Source organism: Pan troglodytes, chromosome 6 (assembly GCF_028858775.2).
Source record: "Pan troglodytes isolate AG18354 chromosome 6, NHGRI_mPanTro3-v2.0_pri, whole genome shotgun sequence".
In the NCBI taxonomy this organism is placed as follows: Eukaryota; Metazoa; Chordata; class Mammalia; order Primates; family Hominidae; genus Pan; species Pan troglodytes.
Genome location: NC_072404.2, coordinates 164,154,003 through 164,180,848, shown reverse-complemented (window position 1 = coordinate 164,180,848; position 26,846 = coordinate 164,154,003). Strand labels below are relative to the sequence as shown.

Below are 26,846 nucleotides of genomic sequence, written 5' to 3'. Positions count from 1 at the left end.
GCCCCTTTCTAGCAACAAACAGGCTCGTGCTCCTCCGCCCGCGTTGGTCTCCAGCTTCCCAGAGCCCCGGCGGGTTGCGAGGACCGCCCTGCTCGCCGCTGCTCCCCACCGCTCCGGTACCGACACGTGTTCTTACTGCCAAGTTCGGCCGCAGGATGCTGAGCCGAGCCCCGCCCCGCTCCACATTTCCCAGGCTCCGCCTCTCCTGCCCCGCCCCCGGCACCGATTGCCAATAGCGCCCCGAGGCGTAGCCAGGTCCCGCACTCCCCGTGCTTGGCTCGCCGCCTTTGTTCTCCCCCGCTCTCCCTCTTGGCCTGTGCGCTCCCGGCAAACCGAGTGGCAGCCGCTGATTGGTGGTTGTGGCGCAGCCAATCAGAAGGGGGCACCTCACGTTAGGGCTCGGAGTTTTAAACGCGCAGCCGAGGGCCGCGCGCAGGAGTGGGGAGGGCCTAGGGCGGCGGAGCCGACTCGTCGCGGCCGAGGCGCACGCGGTCCGCGCCGGCGTCAGTCTGGGATTGGCCGGCCCGCGACTTCCTCCGCCCCCTGCCAGTCGCCGGGGACGACTTCCCGTGGGTTTTTCCGGCTCTCCCGCGTCGCTAAGGAGCGACGGTCTGTCGGCCAGACCCCGAGTTCTCGGTGCGCTCAGTGGCCGCCGACGCTAGGAGGCCGCGCTCCGCCCCCGCTACCATGAGGCCCCGGAAAGCCTTCCTGCTCCTGCTGCTCTTGGGGCTGGTGCAGCTGCTGGCCGTGGCGGGTGCCGAGGGCCCGGACGAAGGTGAGCGGCAAGCGCGCCGCGGGTCGGGCTGTGCTTGCGGGGGCTGCAGAGCTGTGCGGGGGCCTGGGCCCTGCAACCCCGGCGGGCGGGCTTCCGCGCGGTCAGCTCCAGAACTAGTGATGGGCGCCGAGCCCGGGGTAAACTTGGCGGAGTTGAAGGGGCGGGGGCGGTGGCTGTGGCAGTGGCAGGATCGATTTGGGGTTCCCGGGAGAGGAAGGTGGCCGGGGTCTCTTGGGCTCCGACGCCCTGGAAGACCCCTGTCACCCGAGGCTGGGAGAGGGCTGCAGAGCGCCTTTTTTGCAGCTGGGTCCTTCGCCTTAATTTACAGATTTTCGTCAGGTCCAGGCTAACTCCAGGCGAACGCGCCCAGGCAGTGGGAAGGGAGAGGGAGAGCCACTGGAGAGAAGGGGCGAGGGCGTGAAGAAACAAGTGCGAGTTCTTTGGAACAGCAAGCATTCCTTTTCAAAATGTGGTCTGTAGATATGGAAATGATTAATCCATAGATTCTGGAGAAAGGGATGGCTTGGTTTGCACCTTTGAGAAACTAGAGATTACCATTCCTTCTGCATTTAGCATTTACTGTGTGCCAGTCGCTGTACTGGGTTCTGGGAGGAAAAGATGGTGAGTGTGGTCCCTGCCCATGAAGCGCGTCCTCCAGTAGGAATAGTAACAACTACTTCATGGTCGCTGCATTTTTCTTCCAAGTGAGCTAGCTGCAGACATAAGAACTCTGAAGATTAGGAAGTGCTAATTAAGGAAAAGTTGTTATTCCTAGAGAATAAGGCATCCAGGTACTGGTCTTTACCTTCTTTCTCTCTGCCCTTACTTTTAATCACTAGCTTTTTAACCTTCTGAGTTTGTTCTAATATAAATATACACTCTTTCATAATGTTAGTGTGTAGGGAAATTGTGAACTTTATACTCTTTCAAACAGATTGAGTAACTTCTGCGTGGGTCACTGATTCAAAAAGAGTCTTTGCCCAAATAGAAAAGGAAGTAAAAACCCACACTCGGCGAGAAAAACACCTGCCGAAAGGAATCCGATAGCGGGACTGCTTACAAATTGTGTCTTGAGACCTTTACCCAAATCATGTTTGTTTAAATAGTGTTTATTTAAATACAGATGCCCAAAATACACTGAAGCAGAATGCAGGGGTGGGCCCCGGAATCTGCGTTTTAAGTCAGTTCTCCCTTGAGACATAGAATTAACTTCGGGAGGCACAGTGGAAGTTGAGGACCAGTGTGGGTGGAAGATGCTTTTTGGAACATAGCGGAAAAGCATATAGCACTGTCTTGGTTTTGATCCAGTGATTCTGTTTTTGGGGAGATTCTTGAGAGGCCTGGGAGAGTGGCTTTAGGAGCTGTTAGGACCAGCAAGTTTATCCTTCCGGTCAGAGGTCTTTAACACAGCAGAGTTCCTGGGAAGCAGTTGCTCCTGGGGTGAGCCTAGGAATCCCAGGGGTCATCATGGCCAAGGGCAGGCCTCCTGGGACTTCTAGCTCCGTTTTTTTTTTTTTTTTTTCCTAGATAAGGTCACACACTGTTGCCCAGGCTTGAGTGCACTGTCCTGATCATGGCTTACTTAAGCCTCAAACTCCTGGGCTCATGGGATCCTCCTGCCTCAGCCTCCCAAGGAGCTGGGACTGCAGGTGCTTGCCAACACGCCTGGCTGATTTTTTTTTCTGGCTCTGTCGCCCAGGCTGGAGTGCAGTGACGCGATCTCAGCTCACCACAACCTCTACTTCCCGAGTTCAAGTGATTCTCCTTTCTCCACCTCCCTAGTAGCTGGGACTACAGGCACGTGCCACCACACCCAGCTAATTTTTTGTGTTTTTCAGTAGAGACGGGGTTTCACCGTGTTAACCGGGGTGGTGTCGATTTCCTGACCCCGTGATCCGCCTGACTTGGCCTCCCAAAGTGCTGAGATTACAGGAGTGAGCCACTGTGCCCAGCCTGGCTAATTTTTTTTTTTTTTTTTTTGGTAGAGATGGGGTCTCACTATGTTGCCCAGGCTGGCCTCAAGCAGTCCTCCATCCTTAAACTCCCAGTGTTTGGGATTACTGGCGTGAGCCACGGTGTGGGCTTACCTTGACCCTTTCTCATCCCTGAGAGCATCCCTCGGCCTTTCACTGTCAAAACCTGTCATAGATTCACTGATAACTTGTCCAACAGATTTATTTCAAGTCTGCACTACCTCACCCCTCAAGTGTTTCAAGTCTCAAGGCTTTTTTTTTTCTTTTTGCTTCTGTTATATTTTAGATTTAGACAGCACAGTGGTGTCTAGGTACTTAAATGCCCTCCTTCCCCCAGCATGGTGACTAAATACACCCTAAGCTCTGATGGCTTAAGCCTCCGGTTGCAGGGCTTTCCGTGTCTCAGAAGGTGCCTGCACTCTACACATCCTTCCTGCTAAAATAGGAAAGGAAAATATTCTGATCCTGTTTGTTGCCTGCTTTTATGTGGTATTGGTTTGTTTAGATTTAAAAGTAAATAGAAATTCACCTATTTTTCGTGCTAAGGAACTGTTAAACTGTCCTCCTCTTTTCATTCCTGAGACATAATTATTTTTGGAGCCATAAAAATGTGGAAACTCTAAATGATTCCATCAAAAACTTTGGGCGTATTGGGAAGAAAATCTAATGTGACAATACAGCATAGCAGTTAAGTGGTCAGGACCCTCCGCTAAGTAGCTTTGTGATCTTTGGACAGGTGACTCAAGTTCCTGCATCTCAGTTTCTTCATCTGTAAGATACAATATAACGTGTAATACAATCTCCCTTAAGGGGTGAAGTGGTGTGTTTAAGAGCCCAGCACAGTACCTGGTACATACAATAAATAGCAGCTATAATGGTTACCGTAGCTGATAACACAGTTCTTGTTTCTGTGTTTAATACAAACTCTTCAGTATTGGCTGAATGGTAGAGTTTATGCAGCTGTTTCAGGCACTTCTCTGGGGGAGATGAGAGTGATCAGCTGAGGACGGAGAGTGAGGACATCCTAAAAGGAGCTGCATGTGTCTGAGCAGGACCCAGTGTTGTCATCAGGTGTGCCCCGTGGGAGTGGACAGGGATTGCGGCAACCTGCTCAGGTGAGGGTCCCACACTTCAGGAGAGGCCTTAGCATGTGGACTGAGCAATGTGGAGATGAACTTGGGAATTCATTTGTCTCATGCTGAGGAAGGTTGCATCTTTTCAGAAGGTGCTGAAAGGCTCTGGACATATATATATATATATATATATATTTTTTTTTTTTTTTTTTTTTTTTGAGATGGAGTTTCACTCTTGTTGCCCAGGCTAGAGTGCAATGGCGTCATCTCTCGAGTAGCTGGGATTACAGGCATGTGTCACCACGCCCAGCTAATTTTGTATTTTTAGTAGAGATGGGGTTTCTCCACGTTGGTCAGGCTGGTCTCGAACTCCCGACCTCAGGAGATCCGCCTGCCTCGGCCTCCCAAAGTGTTGGGGTTACAGGCGTGACCCATCACACGTGGCCTTTTTTTTTTTTTTTTTTTTAATGACAGTCTTGCTCTGTCGCCAGGCTGGAGTGCAGTGGTGCGATCTCAGCTCACTGCAACCTCCACCTCCTGAGTTCAAGCAATTCCCCTGCCTCAGCCTACCGAGTGGCTGGGATTACAGGCGTGCGCCACCATGCCTGGCTAACTTTTTTCTGTATTTTAGTAGAGACAGGGTTTCACGATGTTGGCCAGGAGGGTCTTAATCTCCTGACCTCGTGATCTGCCCATCTCAGCCTCCCAGAGGAGCACGTGGATTACAGGGGTGAGCCACCATGCCGGGCCCTGGATGTATTTTCTATCCTAGAATGTCCACCTTTAAAAATGAAGCCCAGTGAAAAGTGTTCCCCCACTAAAATGTGGACTGTTTTGCTTGCAGGGATGTGTGGGTTTCTGGTAGATAGAAGGCTAGAGCTAGCACCTTCCCAAATTGCAGAGGAATCAATCCTGGGCTTGTCTGTGAGCTGGGGAGGAATGGAAAGGTAGGGGCCTTGAGAGTCCTTAATTACATAGGGAATGTCCTATCATTTTGTTTATTCTTTAAAAAGATAATGGGATTCTTTTTTGTTGTTGTTAGTCTCGCTTTGTCACGCAGGCTGGGGTGCAATGGTGTGATCTCGGCTCACTGCATCCTCTGCCTCCTGGGTTCAAGCAATTCTCCTGCCTCAGCCTCCCAAGTAGCTAAGATTACAGGCATGCACCACCATGCCCAGCTGATTTTTGTATTTTTAGTAAAGACGGGGTTTTGCCATGTTGGCCAGGCTGGTCTCAAACTCCTGACCTCAGGTGATCCACCCTCTTTGGCCTCCCAAAGTGCTGGGATTACAGGCGTGATCCACCATGTCTCGCCAAAATTCATTTTTTTAAAAGGGTCAAGAAAGAAGTTGCCTCTTAGGAATGCTGTGTCCCATGGTGACTAGTCAGCTCCCACTTAATCATGAGAGCTCTGTCACATTGTAATGTTGAGAGCCCACTTGAGGCCGACCGTAGGTAAGAAGACGTCTTTGTTTTTTGTAAAATTCACCCTGTAAAGGAGTTGTCTATATGGTCATGTTTTAGGCCTCTTCACTGCAAACGTCAGTCTTATGCTGTACACTGAGCCAATTAGTTTCCCTTCCTCTCCTAGCTGTGATTCCTAGCTGGAAGAGTCGATTAACTTCCCCAGTGCATTATTTCCGACCTTCCTCCAATCTTCCCATCTGCTTGCAAGTAACTTTGACTCCTACTGGGCAGAGCAGCTAGGTAGTGAGAGTGGATATGGATGGTCCCAAAGCACTACTTAACTGCCAGCCAGGGCCCCTGGTGGTCTCCCTCAGGGACCACCCAGGATTTAAAAAAAAATGTCAAAAATCTCGATTACTTTTGCACCAACCCTAATACTTGGGCTTAGTCTTAATGACATCAGCACAAGATGTGTATTTCAGCCTCACACGATTCATTCAAAGACAGGTAAATAGAGTGGGCAAGATTTTCTAAATAGCACAGAGCAGAGGATCTTTTCTTTTTTCTCCCTCTTGGGGGTCTAGAATGATCTGAAAAGGGAGACCAGAAAACCTTGGGAACACTGGGTTTCCCTCTGCTCCACAGGGAGATGTCAGCCTGGCCCCTGCCTGTACTGTCAGACACACGCAGTCCCGAGACCCCAGGGGAGGTGGGCCTGCGCCCAGGCTGTCTTTCTCTGTGTTCTGCCCTCCATGAACTTCTGACAGTGCCTAGGGAGTTCCTGGTGTGGAGGGAGGGGTGGCAGGCAGGAGGCTCATCTCAGATGGGTGGGTTTGCTTTTGGCATCTTAGAGCTCTTTCTCCCTCCTCCGACAAAAGAGGATCCTAGGCCTTAAGTTGGAACAGGAATGTGCAAGTCAGGAAAAGCTGTGGGATGTTTAAAAGGAAGAGGACTGAGTGCGGGTGACTAGTGTGTGCCGGTGGGCTTTCTTGTTGGCTTTTTTGTAAAGTTTGCAGATTGGTAAATGTTGACAGTGATGAACAAAGCTGCCCCCTTCTCCCTGCCCCGCACAGACCCAAGGAGTAGGCTGGAGGAGCAGAGGGCAGGCACAGCCATGTGGGGTGGGTGCAGGCTGCCTCCGTGGCTAGGCAGCCACAGAGTCCACGCAGGGTTCCTTCATCAGGGTTGTTGAGCCCCAGGAGTTCTGGGATCCCGGGGGCAGGTTTTCAGACCCTGACCTCATCCACAGCCCAAAACAGTAACTAGCAGCGTTCATTTACCTCCTGGAACACACATCTCCAGAAAAGAATAATTGGCCCCGGAAACATTCTGGCTTCAGCGTTAATGAAATTGCCGTGCTTGCTGTGCCCAGTTCAGTTTACTGGTGTGACAGTAGCCAGAGAACCTGGTTAATAAAAACGGCAATTCCATGTTCTTTGTATCTGTGGTTTGGCAAAAAAATAAAATAAAATAAGTTGAACCTTGAAAATAAAATATACACAATTTCTCACATTCTAGGAAGAAAACTTAGCTTCCAAGCAAAGGTGTGATTTTTGATACATGTTGACCCCATCAATTTCTATATTTGTTATCCTGGAAATTACTCAGGGGTGCCTTTATAAGTAAAATGAGATTTCCCGCCCTCTTCCCCTTCACACTTGAGCCTTTTCCTCAAGGATTATAAAAACTGAAGGGCTATTTTTTATGGGTATGAGGTAAAATGCCACCCCCTTTCAGAAATGGAATTAGTATTCCATCCTCTGCAGTGAAAAGATGGAGTACTTGTTTCCTGTTGGTACTCTTTTGGGGCCAGGCAGATAATTTGTTGATGGGAGGTGTTACTGAGGCCCTGCCTGTGGAAAGCATACAGGGTGAGGAGGAGGCGGCACATCAGTGAGCAATAACCTTGAACACAGACAAGCTAGGGCGAGATCACGAAATGCGGTGCCCTGAAATGCAGAGTGTGGGATGTGGGTAGGGGAGCCCGAGCTACAGGAGCGAGGCCCGGGAAGACCGCAGAGGGTGGTGCAAGGAAGTAGGGAGGAGGTGGCCAATGCGGAGGCTGTCTGGGCTCAGGGCAGGGTTTGCAGAGCAAGGCAGGGGGCCGCGACTCTGGAAGGGTAGGATAGTCTGTGCTGCCCTCCAACTTCCGCTGGGACATTTGGACTTTATATTCTAGAGCTGTGGTTTTCAAATATTATTTAGCCATGACCTCCCTCTGAATGAAATTTTAAGTAGCAAACTTAGAGCAGCTGGCATGAGGGAGGCCTGATGTCACCAGCCAATCACGTGGTGGGCCCCCAGGGACCTCCCGGGACTTGACACATTCTGAAGTGTATGAATTTTAGGAAAGTTTTTTTTTTTTTGAGATGAAGTGTCACTCTGTCACCCAGGCTGGAATGCAATGGCGCGATCTCGGCTCACTGTAACCTCCGCCTCCCAGATTCAAGCGATTCTTCTGCCTCAGCCTCCCGAGTAGCTGGGACTACAGGCGCGTGCCACCATGCCCGGCTAATTTTTGTATTTTTAGTAGAGATTGGGTTTCACCATATTGGCCAGGCTGGTCTTGAACTCCTGACCTCGTGATCCGCCCACCTCAGCCTCCCAAAGTGCTGGGATTACAAGTGTGAGCCACCGCGCCCGGCCAGGAAAGTTTTAAGGAGAGTCACCACCAGCTTTGTAACCAGTCTGGGTGTTTTCCACTCAGATTCTTCTAACAGAGAAAATGCCATTGAGGATGAAGAGGAGGAGGAGGAGGAAGATGATGATGAGGAAGAAGACGACTTGGAAGTTAAGGAAGAAGATGGTGTCTTGGTCCTAAATGATGCAAACTTTGATAACTTTGTGGCTGACAAAGACACAGTGCTGCTGGAGTTTTATGCTCCATGGTAAGGACCGTGTTCTAATTCCTGCGGGTGGACAAGCGCTGTGCTCCATTCGCTCAGCCCTTCACCCCGTCATCCAGACCTTGGGGGGTGGGGTAGGAGTGTCTGGGTGCAGGAACTTGCACTCTAGCTTTAAGAACGCTGGGAGCTCACTCGTTCTACCACTGTGCGTTGAACGGCCAGTGAGCCAGCCCCCATGGAAGGCGATGTCTTCTTGTGTCAGTCCAGTGGGTTAAAGGTGAATACGTCCTCTGATGGTCACAGCTGGGGGACGGGCATTTAACAAGCGGCAATGACACAGAGCCCTGTGTTGGTAACGGACACGTCCTTGTTATAGATTCTGCTCCGACCTGTCTCAGGCCACCCTGCCTTCCTCTTCCCTCAAAGGCTGGTGCTCAGGCAGCTGCCCCAAGTGCAGGCTGTTGGCCTGTGTGGTGGATTTTTTACTACACACATAGACCCTGCGGGGGGACCAGTCAGGCATCCCCACTTCTTTTCCTGTCTTTACTCCTCCTAGTGCAGTCCGTTAGAGCTCTTGTGTCCCTCTCATCCCTTCTCCTCTACTGTTTTGAATCTCATGACCCCTGCTTTGCTTTTCTGTCTCATGCCCTTTCTGTTTCACTTCTGAGACCAAATAGGATATACTCACTTTTGTCCAGTGCCTGAGGGTCAAGCGTAGCACAAGTGTTTTATTTAAAACATGGAAATAGGCTGGGCATGGTGGCTCACACCTATAATCCCAGCACTTTGGGAGGCCAAGGCGGGCAGATCACTTGAGACCAGGAGTTTGAGACCAGCCTGGCCAACATGGTGAACCCCCATCTCTACTAAAAATACAAAAATTAGGCATGGTGGTTGGTGCGCACCTGTAGTCCCGGCTACTCGGGAGGCTGAGGCAGGAGAATTGCTTGAACCTGGGAGGGGGAGGCTGCAACTAGCTGAAATTGTGCCACTGCACTCCAGCCTGGGTGACAGAGCAAGACTCTGTGAGGTTATATTATTCCTCTTTCATAAATTATCAGATTTCATACTTTTTAGTTCAGAGACCTTAACATTCTTAAGAAGTGAGGACCTCAGAGGGCTTTTTATATGGGTCATGTTTATCAATATTTACCATATTTGAAGTTAAAACTGAGAAATTAAAAAAAAATTTTTTTGAGACAGATTTTCACTCTTTTGCCCAGGTTGGAATGCAATGGCATGATCTCTGATCACTGCAACCTCCACCTTCTGGGTTCAAGCAATTCTTGTGCCTCAGCCTCCTGAGTAGCTGGGATTACAGGCGCCTGCCACCATGCCCAGCTAATTTTTGCATTTTCAGTACAGACAGCGTTTCACTATGTTGGCCAGGCTGGTCTTGAACTCCTGATCTCAAGTGATCCGCCCACCTTGGCCTCCCAAAGTATTTTTTTGTAAAGATGGAGTTTCGCCATACTGCCCAGGCTGGTCTCAAACTCCTGGGCTCAAGTGATCTGCCCGCCTCAGACCCCCAAAGTATTGAGATTACAGGCGTGAGGCCAAAGACTGAGGTTTAGATATTGAAAGTATTTGCCCTAGGGCAGAGCTGGAATTTAAACCTAGACCTGTTTGACTTTGAAGCCCCTTTGGTCTTCCCCTTTATGTTTTGTTGTGTCTCTCCTCTTAACTGCACATATTTCCAAAAGTTCCCGTTTTTGTATGTGTGTTGATCTGTTTTGTGTTGCTGTAACAGACTACCTGAGGCTCAGTAATTTATAAAGGAAAGAGATTTATTTCAGTCACGGTTCTGCGGGCAGGGAGGTACAGGAGCATGGTGCTGTCATCTGCTCAGCTTCTGGTGAGGACCTCATGATGCTACTTCCACTCCTGGCGGGAAGTGGAAGGAGAGTGGGCGTGTACAGAGATAACATGGCGAGGAGGAAGCCAAGCTTGCTTTTTTTTTTTTCTTTTTTTTGAGATGGAGTTTGGCTCTTGTCGCCTAGGCTGGGATGTAGTGGCTCAGTCTTGGCTCATGGCAACCTCCACCTCCCAGTTCAAGTGATTCTCCTGCCTCAGCCTCCTGAGTAGCTGGAATTACAGGCGCCTGTCACCACACCCAGCTAAATTTTTGTATTTTTTGTAGAGATGGGGTTTCACCATGTTGCCCAGGCTGGTCTCAAACTCCTGACCTCAGGTGATACGCCTGCCTCAACCTGCCAAAGTGCTGGGATTACAGATGTGAGCCACTGCACCCGGCCACGTCAAGCTCTTTTAAACTACATTCGTGAAAGTGCATTTGCCTATTCATGAGGGATCCACCCTTAAGACCTAAACCCTTCCCACTAGGTCCCATCTCCCAACACTGCCACACTGGGGATCAGATTTCAACATTTTGGTGTGGACAAACCACATCCAAACCAAAGTGGTATGTATTATTGTTGGATTTAAATCCCATAGGTACAGTTAACGTTTTTTGCCCTTCCTAATCTAATTGTTAGGTGTGGACATTGCAAGCAGTTTGCTCCGGAATATGAAAAAATTGCCAACATATTAAAGGATAATGATCCTCCCATTCCTGTTGCCAAGATCGATGCAACCTCAGCGTCTGTGCTGGCCGGCAGGTTTGATGTGAGTGGCTACCCCACCATCAAGATCCTTAAGAAGGGGCAGGCTGTAGACTACGAGGGCTCCAGAACCCAGGAAGGTGAGCTGGTACCTGAGCTCGTAGAGGAAGAACTCCCTCCCGCAGGGAATGGGAATTTGGCTAATAGAGGAAGAAAAGCTGAGGGTACCAGGGACTGACTTTCTCAGGAACCTTAGCCCTCTGGAATGTTTATTTGTTCTTGGGGTGGGGGTGGGGGGGTAGGAGGGGGGAGTAGTGGGGCGGGCAGGGTGGGTTGGGGCGTGTATCTTTACATTTCAGACTCTGAAACTCAAAACATGGGCAGGAGTGTTAGGAAATGGGCCAGACATGGTGGCTCACACCTGTAACCCCAGCACTTTGGGAGGCCAAGGCAGCTGGATCACTTGAGGTCAGGAGTTCAAGACCAGCCTGACTAACATGTTGAAACCCCATCTCTACTAAAAATACAACAATTAGCTGGGTGTAGTGGCTCATGAGTGTAATCCCAGCTACTTGGGAGGCTAAGGCAGGATAATCGCTTGAACCTACGAAGCAGAGGTTGCGGTGAGCTGAGATTGTGCCACTTCACTCCAGCCTGGGTGACAGAGTGAGACTCTGTTTCAAAAAATCAATAAACAGGAGTGTAAGGAAATGACATCAGAGGTCACGGGTCTTGTTGGTGGTCTAGAGCACTGGTTCTTAATGTCGAGCAAGCGTCAGTCATCTGGAGGGCTTGTTCAGATTGCTGGGCCCCAGCCCCAGAGTTTCTGATTCAGCACATTTCAGGCCAGATACAGTACAAGTCAGGCCAGATAATTTGCATTTCTTTTTTTATTTTTTTTTTTGAGACTTAGTCTCACTCTGTTGCCCAGGCTGGAGTGCAGTGGCATGATCTCGGCTCACTGCAACCTCCGCCTCCTGGGTTCAAGCGATTCTTCTGCCTCAGGCTCCTGAGTAGCTGGGACTACAGGCGCCTGCCACCACGTCCGGCTAATTTTTTGTATTTTTAGTAGAGACGGGGTTTCACCATGTTAGCCAGGGATGGTCTCGATCTCCTGACCTCGTGATCCGCCCGCCTTGGCCTCCTAAAGTGCTGGGATTACAGGCGTGAACCACCACGCCCGCCCAATAATTTGCATTTCTTACAAGCATGCAGGGCTGCTGCATGCTCAAAATTGCTGCTGGCTCAAAGCCATGTGCTGAGAACCACAGGTGCAGAGAGCCACATCCAGGGATTCTCTGAGGATGTCTGCAATCTGGCCTGATGGATCCCTGCCTGGCTCACATTAGACACTACATGCATTTTATTAAATGAATGAACAAATAAATGATTTGATTTTTATTTAATTTTATTTTGATAAAATGTATTTAATTTTATTTTGATAAAATGTATTTAATTTTTGAGACGGAGTTTTGCTTCTGTGGCCCAGGCTGCAGTACAATGGCGCAATCTCAGTTCACCGCAACCTCCGCCTCCCGGATTCAAGTGATTCTCCTGCCTCAGCCTCCAGAGTAGCTGTGATTATGGGGACACACCACCATGCCCAGCTAATTTTTGTATTTTCGGTAGAGACGGGGTTTCTCCATGTTGGTCAGGCTGGTCTCGAACTCCCAACCTCGGGTGATCCGCCCACCTCGGCCTCCCAAAGTGCTGGAATTACAGGCGTGAGCCACTGTGCCCGGCCTCTTATTTTAATAAAATTATTTAATTTTATTGAATGAACATGGTATCCTTTAGCAAGGGCAAATCTCTCTGAATCACTGGCAGGAAAAAAAAAAAAAGATGCGGCTGCATTTTCCATTCCCAGTGTGGAGTAGAGGAAAGAGCATTGAATAGGCTTCCGGTCCTCATAGACATAAGATAGGCCTGTGTTCTGGACGAGCGCCTTCCCCTTGCCAGGCCTTGGCATCTCATCTGTGGAGCATGGTGTCAGTTGGATGTAATCTGAGATCACATCTCTGAGGTGGTGTGAGAAGCTCTCCTCTGCTCCTTTAAGCAATGGCACTCACTGTGGCATATACAAAGAGAATGGATTTGCTTCCGTTGATATTTAGTGTCACAGTTTGTTGACTAGGTAATACGTTTATAAACTTGGTAATTCAGAGGGGTAGATTAATGAATAGTCTTTCTTCCCTGAACCTGGGTGATCCAGCTCCCCTCTAAGAAGGTACTAGTAGGCTGGGCACGGTGGTTCACGCCTGTAATCCCAGCACTTTGGGAGGCCGAGGTCGGCAGATCACGAGGTCAGGAGATCGAGACCATCCTGGCTAACATGGTTAAACCCCGTCTCTACTAAAAATATAAAAAATTAGCTGGATGTGGTGGCAGGTGGCTGGTGTGTGGAGGAGGCTGAGGCAGGAGAATGGCGTGAACCCAGGAGGCAGAGGTTGCAGTGAGCCGAGATAGCGCCACTGCACTCCAGCCTGGGCGACAGCGAGACTCTGTCTCAAAAAAAAAAAAAAAAGGTACTAGTGTAACAGGTTTCTTCTGTGTTTGGAGATATTTTGTATACATAAAAGCAGGTGTGTGTGTGTATCTGTCTGAGAGAGATTTTCTCATTTTTACAGTTATTAGTATATGTCAAATACTATCCTGTACCTTCATGTTTTTATTTAACAGATATGTCTTAGCCATATCCATACATAAAGAACTTAATCTAAAACAAATTGAAAGTTGAGTACTTCTTTATTTTAGATGGAGTCTTCCTCTGTCTCCCAGGCTGGAGTGTGCAGTGGTGCAATCTTGGCTCACCGAACAGCCTCCACCTCCGGGGTTCAAGTGGGTTCTCCTGCCTCAGCCTCCCGAGTAGCTGGGGTTACAGGCATGTGCCACCACGCCCGGCTAATTTTTGTATTTTTAGTAGAGACAGGGTTTCACCATGTTGGCCAGGCTGGTCTTGAACTCCTGACCACCCATGATCCACCCACCTCGGCCTCCCAAAGTTCTGGGATTACAGGCAAGCCACCACCCCTGGCCTAAAAGTTGAGTACTTCTATTGTTGTGAAGTAAACAGGCATATGTGTTTGGAGGTCTGTGGCCAACATTTGACTGCGTGAGACTTGGCTGTTTTGCAAACTTTAGAGCAGTGTATGCTATGTTTTGATAAACAGGCCTCCTATGTGTTAAGTGCCTCAGGACCCCTGGGTGTGGTCTGGGGGGCAGGTGACAGACACTTCATGCTGCGAATGCGCAGAGGAGGTGCTTGTGCACGTTTCAGTTTGAAGACTGCAGTTTTGCAGGAGTGGCTGTAGATTTGGCTCCTTGGTAGATTCTGCAGTGGGGAAAAAGAGTGACAGTTTGCAACCACTCGTCCTAAGAACTGCTTGGCACATTTTTTGTACGAATTTATTGTTCCACTTCAGCCCTGGAATCCATTTCTGGAGAATGAGGCCACAGACGGGCATTTTTTAAAAGCCTTCTCAGGTAATGCCACTGCACCTTGAGCAATGGGAGCTACTGCTCCTCTTTTAAATTTTTCCTTTTTTTGCATACATCTTATGACGTATGTAATATAGTAACATTAGATGTGAATGACTAAATATGTATATATTTTGTATGTGTTCAGGAGATGCCCCACAATGCTATCCATAGGCATATGTAATCAAAACCATTGGGAGTTGGTGAGGGTTTGCGTGGAGTTAGTACCATAGCCTGATGGTAAAGGAAGTCTCAACCATCAGTAAGTCTTAGGCCCTCTGGAGAAGTCTGCAGGCTGTGGAAATGCGATGGACAATTGTTGGGAAACAGCGAACCTTCTGACTCTTGGCTGTGTCCCCAAAACTGCAGAGATGCAGCCAGGTTTCAGGAAATCAGACACCTCCTGTTCTTGTGGGCCCCGACACTTGCTTTCTTCCCCCTCCCCATCTGCTTCTGGAGGGAGGTGAAGTGCCTGCCAGTTTGGGCCTTGTGTGCTCAGTCTTGCTTGGTTTCTTTCAGAAATTGTTGCCAAGGTCAGAGAAGTCTCCCAGCCCGACTGGACGCCTCCACCAGAAGTCACGCTTGTGTTGACCAAAGAGAACTTTGATGAAGTTGTGAATGATGCAGATATCATTCTGGTGGAGTTTTATGCCCCATGGTAAGGTGGTGTCAGGCCCTTCCCATATTCAGTACCCTGGTGGGCACTAGGTGCGTGGTGGCAGGCCCCTGCCCCTGAGGCAGGAACAGCAGAGGAGCAAGGTGGGCACGAGTTGTAGGCCAGTGTTGAGGCTCCAGGTCTTCTGGAAGAAGCGTGGATGTAAGAGAGCTGTTGGGGGAGTGAATGTGGAAGAAACTGCCAAGTAGTCCATTCTTGGGTGGGAGAAGGGACCCAAAGGAAAGAAGATGGCAGAAAGAGAGGTGGTTGGAGTGGGAGCAAGTACAGTGGCTGGTCTGAGCTGCCCAGCTTGGGGAACTGAGGTGGCTGCTTCATGGGGAGGGGAGGGGAGGGACGCACAACCAGTTGCGTGGATAAGCTGGCAGCAGTCAGAGTAGACAGCAGAGTGGAAGAAGACAGCTCTCAAGGGAGAGGGGAGCCTGGCTTCAGGAGAGACCATCTGCCTTCCCAGGAGACGGCCCAGGGTACCATCTGTCTTGGTGATTTTGTGGTGGGTCAGCTGTGGTTCTGGTTCTTGAGCAGTCCTGGTATGTCTGACCATCAGGCCAGCGAGAACCGCCTCAGATGGGTGTGTTCTGTAGGGAGTCTGGGAGAGTCAGTAAGCAGAGGAAGCTTTTGGGCCTAGAACCAGCAGGTGGAGGCAGGCCATGGCTGATGCACAGGCCGGGGAGTGGGTGGCACCTTCTGCACTGTGGGGTCAGGTTTGGGACCAGGACACCCTTGTTCCAGGCAATGCCTGGATAAGCCCAAACCTGAAGCCACAGATTCTGCAGCAGAAACCTGGGAGTTGTTGGATGTGCAGATGAAAAATGAAGTCAGGTGGGTGGTTAGAGAAGGAAATGATCTGGGAGAGAAGGAAGGAAGCGTCTGGGACACGTGGGGCACCCTTCTAACCCCCTTGCGATGCTGGAGAGACACAGACCCTTGTTTCGCTATGCATGGGGCCCTGGCCTGATGGGTGGGAGGTGTGAGAGGGAGAGTGGCAGCTGCACATCTAACTGGTGGGTTGCTTTGTGGCTCGCTCAGGAGCCAGGTTGAGCCGACTGCTGCACAGTGCATGCTCAGCGAGTGTAGTGCGATTTCCCTGAAGTGGTTGATGATGCCTCAGAAGATAATTATCCATTTATTCACAAACAGTTTATTGGTCTTTTGACTGTGTTTTTGTATGTGTGGTGGGAGGTTGTTTGTTTTTTTTGTTTTGTTTTCTTAGGTTTCTTTTGAGATAAGGCCTTGCTTTGTCACCTGGGCTGGAGTACAGTGGCACCATCATAGTTCACTATGCCTTGAACTCCTGGGCTCAATTGTGCTGCCTCAGCCTCCCTAGTAGCTGGGACCACAGGTGTGTGCCACCACGCCCAGCTAATATAAAAAATATTTTTAGAGATGAGGTCTTGCTATGTTGCCCCGGTTGGTCTTGAACTCCTGGCCTCAAGCGACCCTCCCGCCTCAGCTTCTGGAAGCACTGGTATTATAGGAGTGAACTACTGTGCCAGCCAACAAATGGTTTTGAAGTTGCAAGATGCACCCTTTAATTCATTTGGGTGTCCTAAGGACTTTGACAGGATGATGTTTTATCTTAACTCAGGACTGAGAGCCTCCTGTGTGCCAGGCCCCAGCTGAGTGTGGGATGTTGGTTCTTTTTTGAGACAGAGTCCTGCTCTGTTGCCCAGGCTGGAGTGCAGTGGTGCGATCTTGGCTCACTGCAACCTCCGCCCCCTGGGTTCAAGCGATACTCCTGTCTCAGCCTCCCAAGTAGCTGGGATTACAGGTGCCCACCACCATGCCCAGCTAGTTTCTGTATTTTTAGTAGAGACGGGGTATTGCCATGTTGGCCAGGCTGGTCTCAAACTCCTGGCCTCAGGTGATCCACCTGCCTCGGCCTCCCAAAGTGCTGGGATTACAGGAGTGAGCCACTGCGCCCGGCCAGTTCTTGTGGGCAATGGGCTGTGTGATGCAATACTGACTCCAAGGGACTCTCCCTCATCTCCTCCCTGGGTGGTCTGTGTCAGTGAGGGTTTGTGACGCTCTTCTGTTCTCCATGCCTCTGTTCTTGTTACCTGGACCTGCCGACCCTCTCTTCGCCCCACCTCCCGTGGGCTCCTGGCTAATTCCTCGCTGTCCCTTGGATCCTAGCTCCACTGCTACTCCTCCTCTGAAGCCATCTATGACTTATATCCTTGCTGGCCCCCAACTCTCCAACCAAGAAAGTCCTCTTGCTCAGGACAGTGTCTCTCTTGGCCTCTCCATGTTTCCCCTGTGCCGCAGTTACTAATGTCCTGTCTGTGTCCTGTACATGTGTGTACGCATGCTCCACCCCCAGTGTGTGAATGCTGTGGGATGAAGTTTGTGTCTGTCCAGCGGTAGTGCCCTCAACAGCACCTGAGGGCCTGAGGGTCTAGGAGGCATTCGGAGGCTTACTGGGTGTGGCCGGGTTACTAGGGAGCACAGGATGGGTTTCTGCAGCTCATTTAGCTAGAAAGTGAGTCCACACTAGAATGAGCCCCTGACAAACCAGTTTCCTCTTGGCAGGTGTGGACACTGCAAGAAACTTGCCCCCGAGTATGAGAAGGCCGCCAAGGAGCTCAGCAAGCGTTCTCCTCCAATTCCCCTGGCAAAGGTCGACGCCACCGCAGAAACAGACCTGGCCAAGAGGTTTGATGTCTCTGGCTATCCCACCCTGAAAATTTTCCGCAAAGGAAGGCCTTACGACTACAACGGCCCACGAGAAAAATATGGTATGGCCACTCCCTTCTCTCTCACTACAGTGGGGAAGGGAAACTCCCTAACAGGAAGCTGCCATTGAAGGTGCTGGGGGCTGGCAGGCATGGGCCATGGGAAGTGGGCAGTTCTTACTGCCCCTGCTCAGGCGTGTGCCCTGCTCCCAGGAATCATTGACTACATGATCGAGCAGTCCGGGCCTCCCTCCAAGGAGATTCTGACCCTGAAGCAGGTCCAGGAGTTCCTGAAGGATGGAGACGATGTCATCATCATCGGGGTCTTTAAGGGGGAGAGTGACCGAGCCTACCAGCAATACCAGGATGCCGGTGAGTTGTGGCCCTCTGGGCTGAACAAAATGTGCGTGCCTTGGGCCGTCTGCAGTTGCCTGGTTTTTCAGAAAGCTCCTGGGACATCCATTAGGGGGTGGTTTGATGAGCCATCTCTGGGAATAAGCTTTCCATTCTGGGGTTGGAGTTGGGGCTGGGGCTGGAGATGGGTCCCCTGTGGCCCTCCTGTCCTCGGTGCAGGGGAGGGGCACAGTCAGACCGGTCCCAGCTCCATGTCTGCCTTCCAGAGCCCGAGGAGGGCAGGTCTTCAGGCCATAAGGTGCCGGCCTCTGAATCAAACCAGCTTTCAAGGCCTGGCTCTTCCAGTTATTATCACTGTGACCACAGGTGGTGACTCAGTTAGCCTAGTGGTCTCTTGCCCAAGGTGGTGGTCTTTTCTGAGAGGTTATTACACTGAGATAGTGTAGATGAAGAGCTTAGCAATGTGCTTGATAATGCTAAGTGTATTATAAATGCTAGTCTTGCTAGCCTTAGGAGTGAAATGACTGTGAACAGCTGTCAGCAATAGTGTTCTGTGGGGGTAGGGGCAGGCAGCAGTTGCCCCATCCTGAAATCCATCGTCTGCCTTGGTCTGGCTCCTGATGCCTGGGGACAGGTGTACTCAGGGTCCTGGCCATCCTCATTGATGTCTTCTGCGTGCTACCCTCTCCCACTACACCAAAACCAGCTTGGCTAAGTGCTAACTGATTATAATTTTTCAAATGCACAGCTTGCTACTTAGTGCTAATTCTGTGCTTTACAATAACAATTGTGCGTAAGTCAAATGCAGATTAATGTATAAAACCAGTAGAGCTAAATTCCCTTCATCTGTTAATTAGGTGGCCTTGTTATTCACGCCTAACTAGTCAGGAAGAAACTTGCAGAAGGAAACCCCAACCCACCCAGGGTTATGGGCAGCAGGGGATTCCGTAGCCCCAAGTCTGACTGCAAGTTACGTGCATTGACGTGCATGCAAATCCCCAGGGAATTTGTTAAAATGCAGGTTCCAGTGCTGTGGGTCCCAGGCAGGCCTGGCACCACATTCCTAGGAGTCAGTCCGTGATTTGGCTTGGGCAGGGTTAGGGCTGCAGATGGGGCAAGAGTCACTGGGCCTGCTATGTCTGCCCGCTTATGAGAGAGGGGTTAGCCCCAGGGACACAAGATGTTCTACAGATAGGTTGGCAGGGCTGGAGCAGAGAGGGCGGCTGGGGGGTGAAAGGGTCTGTGGTCCTGGGGTGGGCAGGAGGTGAAGTTCTTGATGCGGGTCTGTCTCTGTCTGAAGCCAACTGACTACAAATCCCCAGGACACCTGGAGGCTTAAAACAGGCGCCATCTAGATAGGTGTAGCCTTATTTATTTATTTTGAGACCGGGTCTCACTCTGATTGCCCAGGCTGGACTGCAGTGGTGTGATCTCGACTCACTGCAGCCTTGACCTCCCCAGGCTCAGGTGATTTTTCCACCTCAGCCTCCCAAGTAGCTGGGACTACAGGTGAGCGCCACCACATCCAGCTAATTTTTTTTGTGGAGACAAGGTTTTGCCATGTTGCCCAGCTGGTCTTGAACTCCTGGGCTCAAGTGATCCTCCTGCCTCGGCCTCCCACAGTGCTGGGATTACAGACATGAACCACAGCACCCAGCCCGTGTGGCCTTATTTAGTGGATTTTAATGCCCCTGTTTTACAGAGAAGGGCCTGTGGCTCGGAAGGTTAATAACTAACAAGTCTAAAGCTACACAGTTAGTAGGTCACAAACCTATCATATGAATCTAAGTCCATCTGACTCTGAAAGCCACAGGCTTATCCAGGCTGCCCCCCCATCCCCTGCCCTCCCAAAAACATGGTTTACCATCTCAGCCACATGTGTCCTATAACCCAGCTGAGAGTCACAAACCTCTAGACCAAGAGCCCTTCAAGGGTAGGGTGACACCCAATGTTTAAATCTCAAAATCAGCCCAGGATGAGTTTGGATGCCTTGAGGAGGAGAATGGAGAGGGACTGAAGGTGCATTTACCTGTAGGATCTAGGGTAGGGGTTGACACTGTGGCCCACACACCCATTCTGGCCATAGCCTGTCTTTGCATGTGACATCTCATTGGAACACAGCTTTGTCCACACCCTGTCCAGCTGCTTTCACACTGCAGCAGCAGAGTTAAGTAGCTGGGACAGACCACGTGGTCCTTAGAGCCTTAACTACTCACTCTCTAGTCCTTCTCAGAAAGTTTACCCAGCCCTGTGGTAGGGTGCCCTCAGACCGTGGGGTTTCATCACGCATTTTCACGGATTTAAGTAAAAGTATCTTTAGCCAAAGAACTTCATTCAGAGCTCCAGCCCACAAACAGGCAGCCCACCAACTTGAGGAAGGAAGATGTAAACCTCCACGAAGGGTGCTGGGTGTGAAAACTCAACATAGGGATATAGGACTGTGTGCTGCTCATGTGGGCTCCAGAACATTCCCCCTGCCAAAGAATCACTGCTGCTTATAGACATCAGTTGACAGCAGCTTCTGGCAAATTAGCTGTTTTTCTGTGAACTTTTCCGGGTTTTTTTGTTATTGTTGTTATTTATTTTATCTTTATAGAAATGGGGTCTCACCATGTTGCCCAGGCTGGTCTTAAACTCTTGGGGTTGGCTGAGCACAGTGGCTCATGCCTGTAATCCCAGCACTTGGGGAGGCCAAGACAGGCGGGTCACTTGATGTCAGGAGTTCGAGACCAGCCTGGCCAACATGGTGAAACCCTGTCTCTACTAAAAATACATAACATAGCCAGGCATGATGGCATATGCCTGTAGTCCCAGCTACTTGGGAGGCTGAGGCAGGAAGGAGAATTGGCTTGAACTTGGAAAACAGAGATTGCAGTGAGCCGAAATCACGCCACTTCACTCCAGCCTGGGGGACAGAGCAAGACCCCGTCTCAAATAAATAATAAATGAACTAACTCCTGGGCTTAAGCAGTCCTCCTGCCTCAGCCTCACAAAGTGCTGAGATTACAGGTGTGAGCCACTGTGCCCGGCCAGGATTTAGACGGTATACCTTGTACCAAGTTTTTAAAAACGAACCTCCTTTCAAGTGTTTAAGTTATAGGAATTGTCCACACAATTTTTGGTGGTGACTTTCTTTCTTTTTTCTTTTTCTTTTTTTTTTTCTTTTTAAAGACAGTCTCACTCTGTCGCCCAGGCTGAAAGTACACAGTGGCGTGATCTCGGCTCACTACAACGTCCACCTCACCTCCCCAGTTCAAGCAATTCTTGTGCCTCAGCCTCCCAAGTAGTTGGGACTACAGGCTTGCATCACCACACCCGGCTAATGTTTGTGTTTTTAGTAGAGACAGGGATTCACCATGTTGGCCAGGCTGGTCTCAAACTCCTAACCTCAAGTGATCCACCTGCCTGGGCCTCCCAAAGTGTGCTGGGATTACAGGCGTGAGCCACCGCGCCCAGCCTACAGTGATCATTTTCAGAACATTTGCTTTGGCTGATGTGGGTAATGAATTAAATCTCAGACATTTAGGCAATTTTCAGAATTACATCTTATTCTGTTAACATTTCAGCTAACAACCTGAGAGAAGATTACAAATTTCACCACACTTTCAGCACAGAAATAGCAAAGTTCTTGAAAGTCTCCCAGGGGCAGTTGGTTGTAATGCAGCCTGAGAAATTCCAGTCCAGGTATGAGCCCCGGAGCCACATGATGGACGTCCAGGTAAGCGGGCCCCTCTGCCATGCCAGCCCCGGACACCCCGCAGGCATGAGGACTCTGCTTTGAGCCACCTCTGAGGTTTCAAACGTGGAGGTTTTGCTCTTGTCTGCAGGGTCTGGAACTCCTTTTCCAGCCTATTCTCCCCACCCCACAGGTTTTCTGCAGGCGGCCTGTGGTCTCTGTTTGCTGGAGGGACAGGGCTGGGGCTCCCGCACACCTGGCAGGTCCTGGGGCTGGGCAGAGCTCCACTTGGTTTTGCCAGAACAGTTGCTGCCACCCTTTGTCCCTCCTGGCAGGCAATCACCAGTCTCCCTCCAGCGCCTGTTCCACTGTGGGTTTGGCCTGGGCCAGCACATGGTGCTCCGTTGAGGCCAAGTCGTGTTTGTTCGGGCAGCTCCAGCTGGGGGCTACAAAGGGACAGCATCCCTGTCTGTTCACCAGAGGGAGCTGTTGACCTTGGTGGGTGGATTTTGCCTTTCTTTTCATTACTGCACCCCTGCACTTCATCCTCCTAGAGTGTGACACACTCAGCCCTAGAGGGGCAGTGGGAGTTCCCAGCCCAAGGGGAACCTGGGGCCAGTTCAGCCTTCTGAGTGCTTTAGAAGGGGCCCTGCACTTCGGTGAGTAGATGTCAGATTTGGAAGGATCCTAGATGTCGAGTTTGAAGCTTTGGTTTAACAGAGATTGGGCTGCAGAGAAGTGAGCTCTACCCCCCACCCCAGACCCCACAGCTCCTGGTGGGAAGCAGAGCTGAGATTGGGGTGAAGGGGCCTTTCCAGGTCCTACTGGCCCATAGTGTCAGGACCCTGGCTGTTTGGGCTGTGAGCTCTCATGGGACCTGGAGCAGGGGGCGTGACAGGACAGGAATCCCGGGGGCCTGCACCAGAACATGGCAGTACCTTGGAGAGAACCACCCTGAATCTTTCTGGTCCCCATGTCCTCTGTCTCCTTCCTCAGTTTTTAGTCCTGTCCCTCTTTCTCAAGGTCTGTGTGTCCATCCCATCTGTTTCTCTGCCAACTTGAAGCTCAGGGCAACTCTCCTCTTCCCTGGACTCATAGTGGCTGCTGCGACCCCTGCCCCCAGCTTCACTTCCTTCCATCCAGAGATAAGATCCTGGGCCCAAAGAGGGGTCCTGATGAGCTTGGGGGGCCATTGATCCTAAGAATCGGACACAGCTCTGTGTGTGAGTGCATATTCCAGGAAAGGGGTCTGTAGCTTTCAGTAGACGCTTCAAGATCTGTGCAGTCTTGTCTGTTGGGCACATTGCTGCTGCTCCCAGTTCTTCTGGCGTTTCCCTGCTGAGTGAAGTGCACGCAGCGCCATGTCATGGTTAAAGACTCCACGGCCTCCTGCCACCTGGGAGATAGTTGGATTATCTGTGCCTTAGCATGGCCTCCCAGGCCCTCCTTACCCACCTTTTCAGCATATCCCACCCTCCAGTGCTGTCACGCCAGATCCTGTTTGTGCCTCGTGCCCTGCCTCAGTCTCTGCTGCCTCCCTGAGTGCCTTCTGCTCCCTTCTCACCAGCGGGGCCCTCTTGTCCTTCAGTGCCACACAAGGACCCCTCCCTGAGTATCCCATCCCCACGGAAACCCTTGGGCTCACAGGCCCACCCACCACTTGCTGGCTGCGCAGCCTTGGGCAGGTGGCTGACCTTGCTCTGCCCACCCCTGGAGGGCGATGTCTGTGAGGGACTCCAGTCGTTGTGAAGTGTGAGCCCTCAGGACCTCCTGCGTGAAGACCGCACAAGCTGAAGGTGGAAAGTTCCACACAGCCCAGTCCGTGATAACCCTTCCTGTCTGCCAAGAGCCAGGCCTACCTTGAGTGGTCTCTTTGTGGGGTTAGTGAGCCCACACCCCCAAGGAAAGGGCCAAGGTGTTTGCCTTTTCCCAAGAAGCCACCTACGGTTCACTGGAGGGAAAGGAGCCCCAAAAGACAGTAGGGAATGACTGGGCTGTGCTTGAGTGGGGTCGAGCCCTGGGGTGTTTTGCCTCCTAAGACTGATCCCTTCAAAGTCGCCACTCCCCCGAAGTCCCTCAAACATTGTACTCAAGAACAATGGTGGGGAGATGGTGGGCCCCCTCACCTGTTCCCTCTTTGAAGCAGGGCTCCACCCAGGACTCGGCCATCAAGGACTTCGTGCTGAAGTACGCCCTGCCCCTGGTTGGCCACCGCAAGGCGTCAAACGATGCTAAGCGCTACACCAGGCGCCCCCTGGTGGTCGTCTACTACAGTGTGGACTTCAGCTTTGATTACAGAGCTGGTGAGGGACCCCCACCAAGACCTGCGGGGGTGGGGGGTGGGGGGACTCGTTCTTTCAGGCAAGGTGGAGTGTTGAGGGGAGGTGTGGCTGTATGTACATGGCTCACTCAGAAATCCCAGCCTGGGGCCCTTGCACGTTGGTGGCTCAGGTATATTTTTTAATTGATGGCTTCCCTTTTTAGCAGGATGGGAGCTTAGATTCAGGTCCAGAACCCTCTTAGAGTTGACGTAGCTGAGACTTGGAGGAGTTCAGAGGCTGCAGAACTGGGACTAGACCAGCCCTGGCCCCAGGCAGGTGTGGCCGTGCCACCTGGGCACAGGTCTTAAGGGCCTGTTGGGCTTGCAGCTGTGGCCCCCGTGACAAGTGGGGCTTTTCCAGAAACATGTTTCCCTCCAATTGAGATAAATCCAGGGTTTGAGCATTGTCAGAATATTAGCGACAGGACCTGAAGCCTGACCTCAGAGTCTGAGCTGGGACTTGCTCTGTGTGGCCGCCTGGCTTACGGCCCTTGGTCCCTTTCAGCAACTCAGTTTTGGCGGAGCAAAGTCCTAGAGGTGGCCAAGGACTTCCCTGAGTACACCTTTGCCATTGCGGACGAGGAGGACTATGCTGGGGAGGTGAAGGACCTGGGGCTCAGCGAGAGTGGGGAGGATGTCAATGCCGCCATCCTGGACGAGAGTGGGAAGAAGTTCGCCATGGAGCCAGAGGAGTTTGACTCCGACACCCTCCGCGAGTTTGTCACTGCTTTCAAAAAAGGTGAGCCCGTGGCTGGGGCTGGGGTCTCCCATCAGCTGCTGTGCTCCTCATGCGGAATCCAGACAGGCCAGGGGCGTCTGGTGCTCTGGCCACAGGCACGACACCCCCTTAAGTCAGCCAGCAGTTCTCTCTCACCCCCGAGGGACTCTGACTTCTCGTCCAGAGAAATGTCGGGTGTGACCCCAAACTCCAAGGCACCAGAATAGCTTAGAAGAAGGAACATTTGCAAGTGTTACTATTTTCTTCTTGGCAGTTCTCCCAGTGTTTACTTTGAAAGCAAAAGCAAGATTCGGAGTCCATCTCAGGGCTTACCTAGCATCACTCAGCGGCCTTAGCACATTTCCAGCGCTGATGTGCTACAATTCCAGACTAGGGCCGGGGTGTGCAGAGGGGGCATCTGAAGATGGAGCCCAGACAGGGCAAAGTCTGGGTGTGCTGAACACCCCTTGTGGCTTCAGAGCCTGACTCAGAGCCTCTTCACCCTCGGCCACCTTGCTGTACAGCTTTAAACAGAGCCTATTGATCTTGGCTGAGCACATGGCCCCAGGCCCCCAGCGCTGGCCACATTTTGTGGGCAGGCCATGCTGTTCAGATGTCTGTGGGTTGTCCTGGCACTTCCCCCCCATGGCTCCTGGGCCCTCAGTGCCAGTGCTTACGGGAACTCCTCTGCCTGGGCAGTGACTCTTGTGATGGCCTCTCTGACAGGACCCGATGGCCCATTAGGTCTGGGCTGGAGCCACCTGCAACCTCTCTGGCCTTTGCAGGGACAGAGAGTAGAGAGTAGCAGCTACTACTTTCTACAGTAGTGGGCTCTTCCTGTGTGACTGGCCCGTCTGGTGGCCACACCAACCTCACTGCCTGGTCCAGAGAGAGCCCCCAGAATCTTTGGCCTTTGCAGCACTGACGCCCCCTCCCGCCTTGCTTTCCTTGGCAGGAAAACTGAAGCCAGTCATCAAATCCCAGCCAGTGCCCAAGAACAACAAGGGACCCGTCAAGGTCGTGGTGGGAAAGACCTTTGACTCCATTGTGATGGACCCCAAGAAGGACGTCCTCATCGAGTTCTACGCGCCGTGGTGCGGGCACTGCAAGCAGCTAGAGCCCGTGTACAACAGCCTGGCCAAGAAGTACAAGGGCCAAAAGGGCCTGGTCATCGCCAAGATGGACGCCACTGCCAACGATGTCCCCAGCGACCGCTATAAGGTGGAGGGCTTCCCCACCATCTACTTCGCCCCCAGTGGGGACAAAAAGAACCCAGTTAAATTTGAGGGTGGAGACAGAGATCTGGAGCATTTGAGCAAGTTTATAGAAGAACATGCCACAAAACTGAGCAGGACCAAGGAAGAGCTTTGAAGGCCTGAGGTCTGTGGAAGGTGGGAGGAGGCAGACGCCCTGCGTGGCCCATGGTCGGGGCGTCCATGCCGAGGCCGGCAACAAACGACAGTATCTCGGATTCCTTTTTTTTTTTTTTTTAATTTTTTATACTTTGGTGTTTCACTTCATGCTCTGAATACTGAATAACCATGAATGACTGAATAGTTTAGTCCAGATTTTTACAGAGGATACATCTATTTTTATCATTATTTGGGGTTTGAAAAATTTTTTTTTACACCTTCTAATTTCTTTATTTCTCAAAGCAGATAATTCTTCTGTGTGAAAATGTTTTCTTTTTTTAATTTAAGGTTTAAAATTCCTTTGCCAAATCATGTTGATTTTGCTCTTTGCTTTTTCGTTGTCTGAGAAATTGTTGGCGTAGATTTGGCTTCTGGTATGTGTTTCTGATTGCTTCCTGTTGAGCACAAAGTGAGAGCTGCCACTGAGCAGCCCTGCCAGGGGTGCTGTTTCAGGCTGAGCATCGCCAGGCGGCCTCCCTGCAAACCAAGGGCTGGGGGCAAAGGGGCATGATCCAGGGTCCCCCAGGGTGGGCTCAGCTCCAGGGAGAGGCCACCCATGTGGCAGCCCCACCTCTTGAGAGCCCCCAGTGCCGGAGCAGAAAGGACCCTGGACCCAGAGGCAGATACTGCGGGGTGGTAGAAAAGGTAGAGTAGGCTGTGGCAATGGAATAAAACACGATTAAAAACGTTAAGAACTGCGTTAGAAAACATCTGATCTGTGCTGCTGGGAGCCTCGGGGTGGGGCAGGAGCTGGATGTAGCTGAAGCCCTGCAGAGGCCTGGCAGTAGCCCCCACCTCCTTCCAGACACAGGTGGGTGGAGATCATCCTGACCTAGGCTGAGGAGCGTCAGAGGTCTCCCCTCAGCGCTTCTCCTGGGGTGGGGGCTCCGCTGGACCGGCCCTTGT

The 26,846-nt window shown here is 51.3% G+C and overlaps 1 protein-coding gene across 3 annotated transcripts; it reads left to right on the top strand.

The window, feature by feature from the left end:
• Window positions 1-231: 231 nt before the first annotated feature.
• On the top strand, window positions 232-26,252 carry PDIA4 (protein disulfide isomerase family A member 4). Of its 3 annotated transcripts, none has more exons than XM_016945415.4 (10): window positions 232-775; window positions 7,936-8,116; window positions 10,570-10,775; window positions 14,632-14,770; window positions 17,318-17,523; window positions 17,674-17,832; window positions 21,381-21,532; window positions 23,637-23,793; window positions 24,316-24,549; window positions 25,484-26,252. In XM_016945415.4, the coding sequence occupies exons 1-10, from the start codon at window positions 688-690 to the stop codon at window positions 25,897-25,899; spliced, it is 1,938 nt and encodes a 645-aa protein (XP_016800904.1). In that variant the 5' UTR covers window positions 232-687; the 3' UTR covers window positions 25,900-26,252. The 3 variants fall into 3 exon arrangements, with proteins under 3 accessions (XP_016800904.1, XP_016800903.1, XP_054511238.1); XM_016945414.4 differs by having other exon boundaries at window positions 261-775; window positions 23,634-23,793; XM_054655263.2 differs by having other exon boundaries at window positions 435-775; window positions 17,304-17,440.
• The last annotated feature ends 594 nt before the right edge of the window (window positions 26,253-26,846 follow it).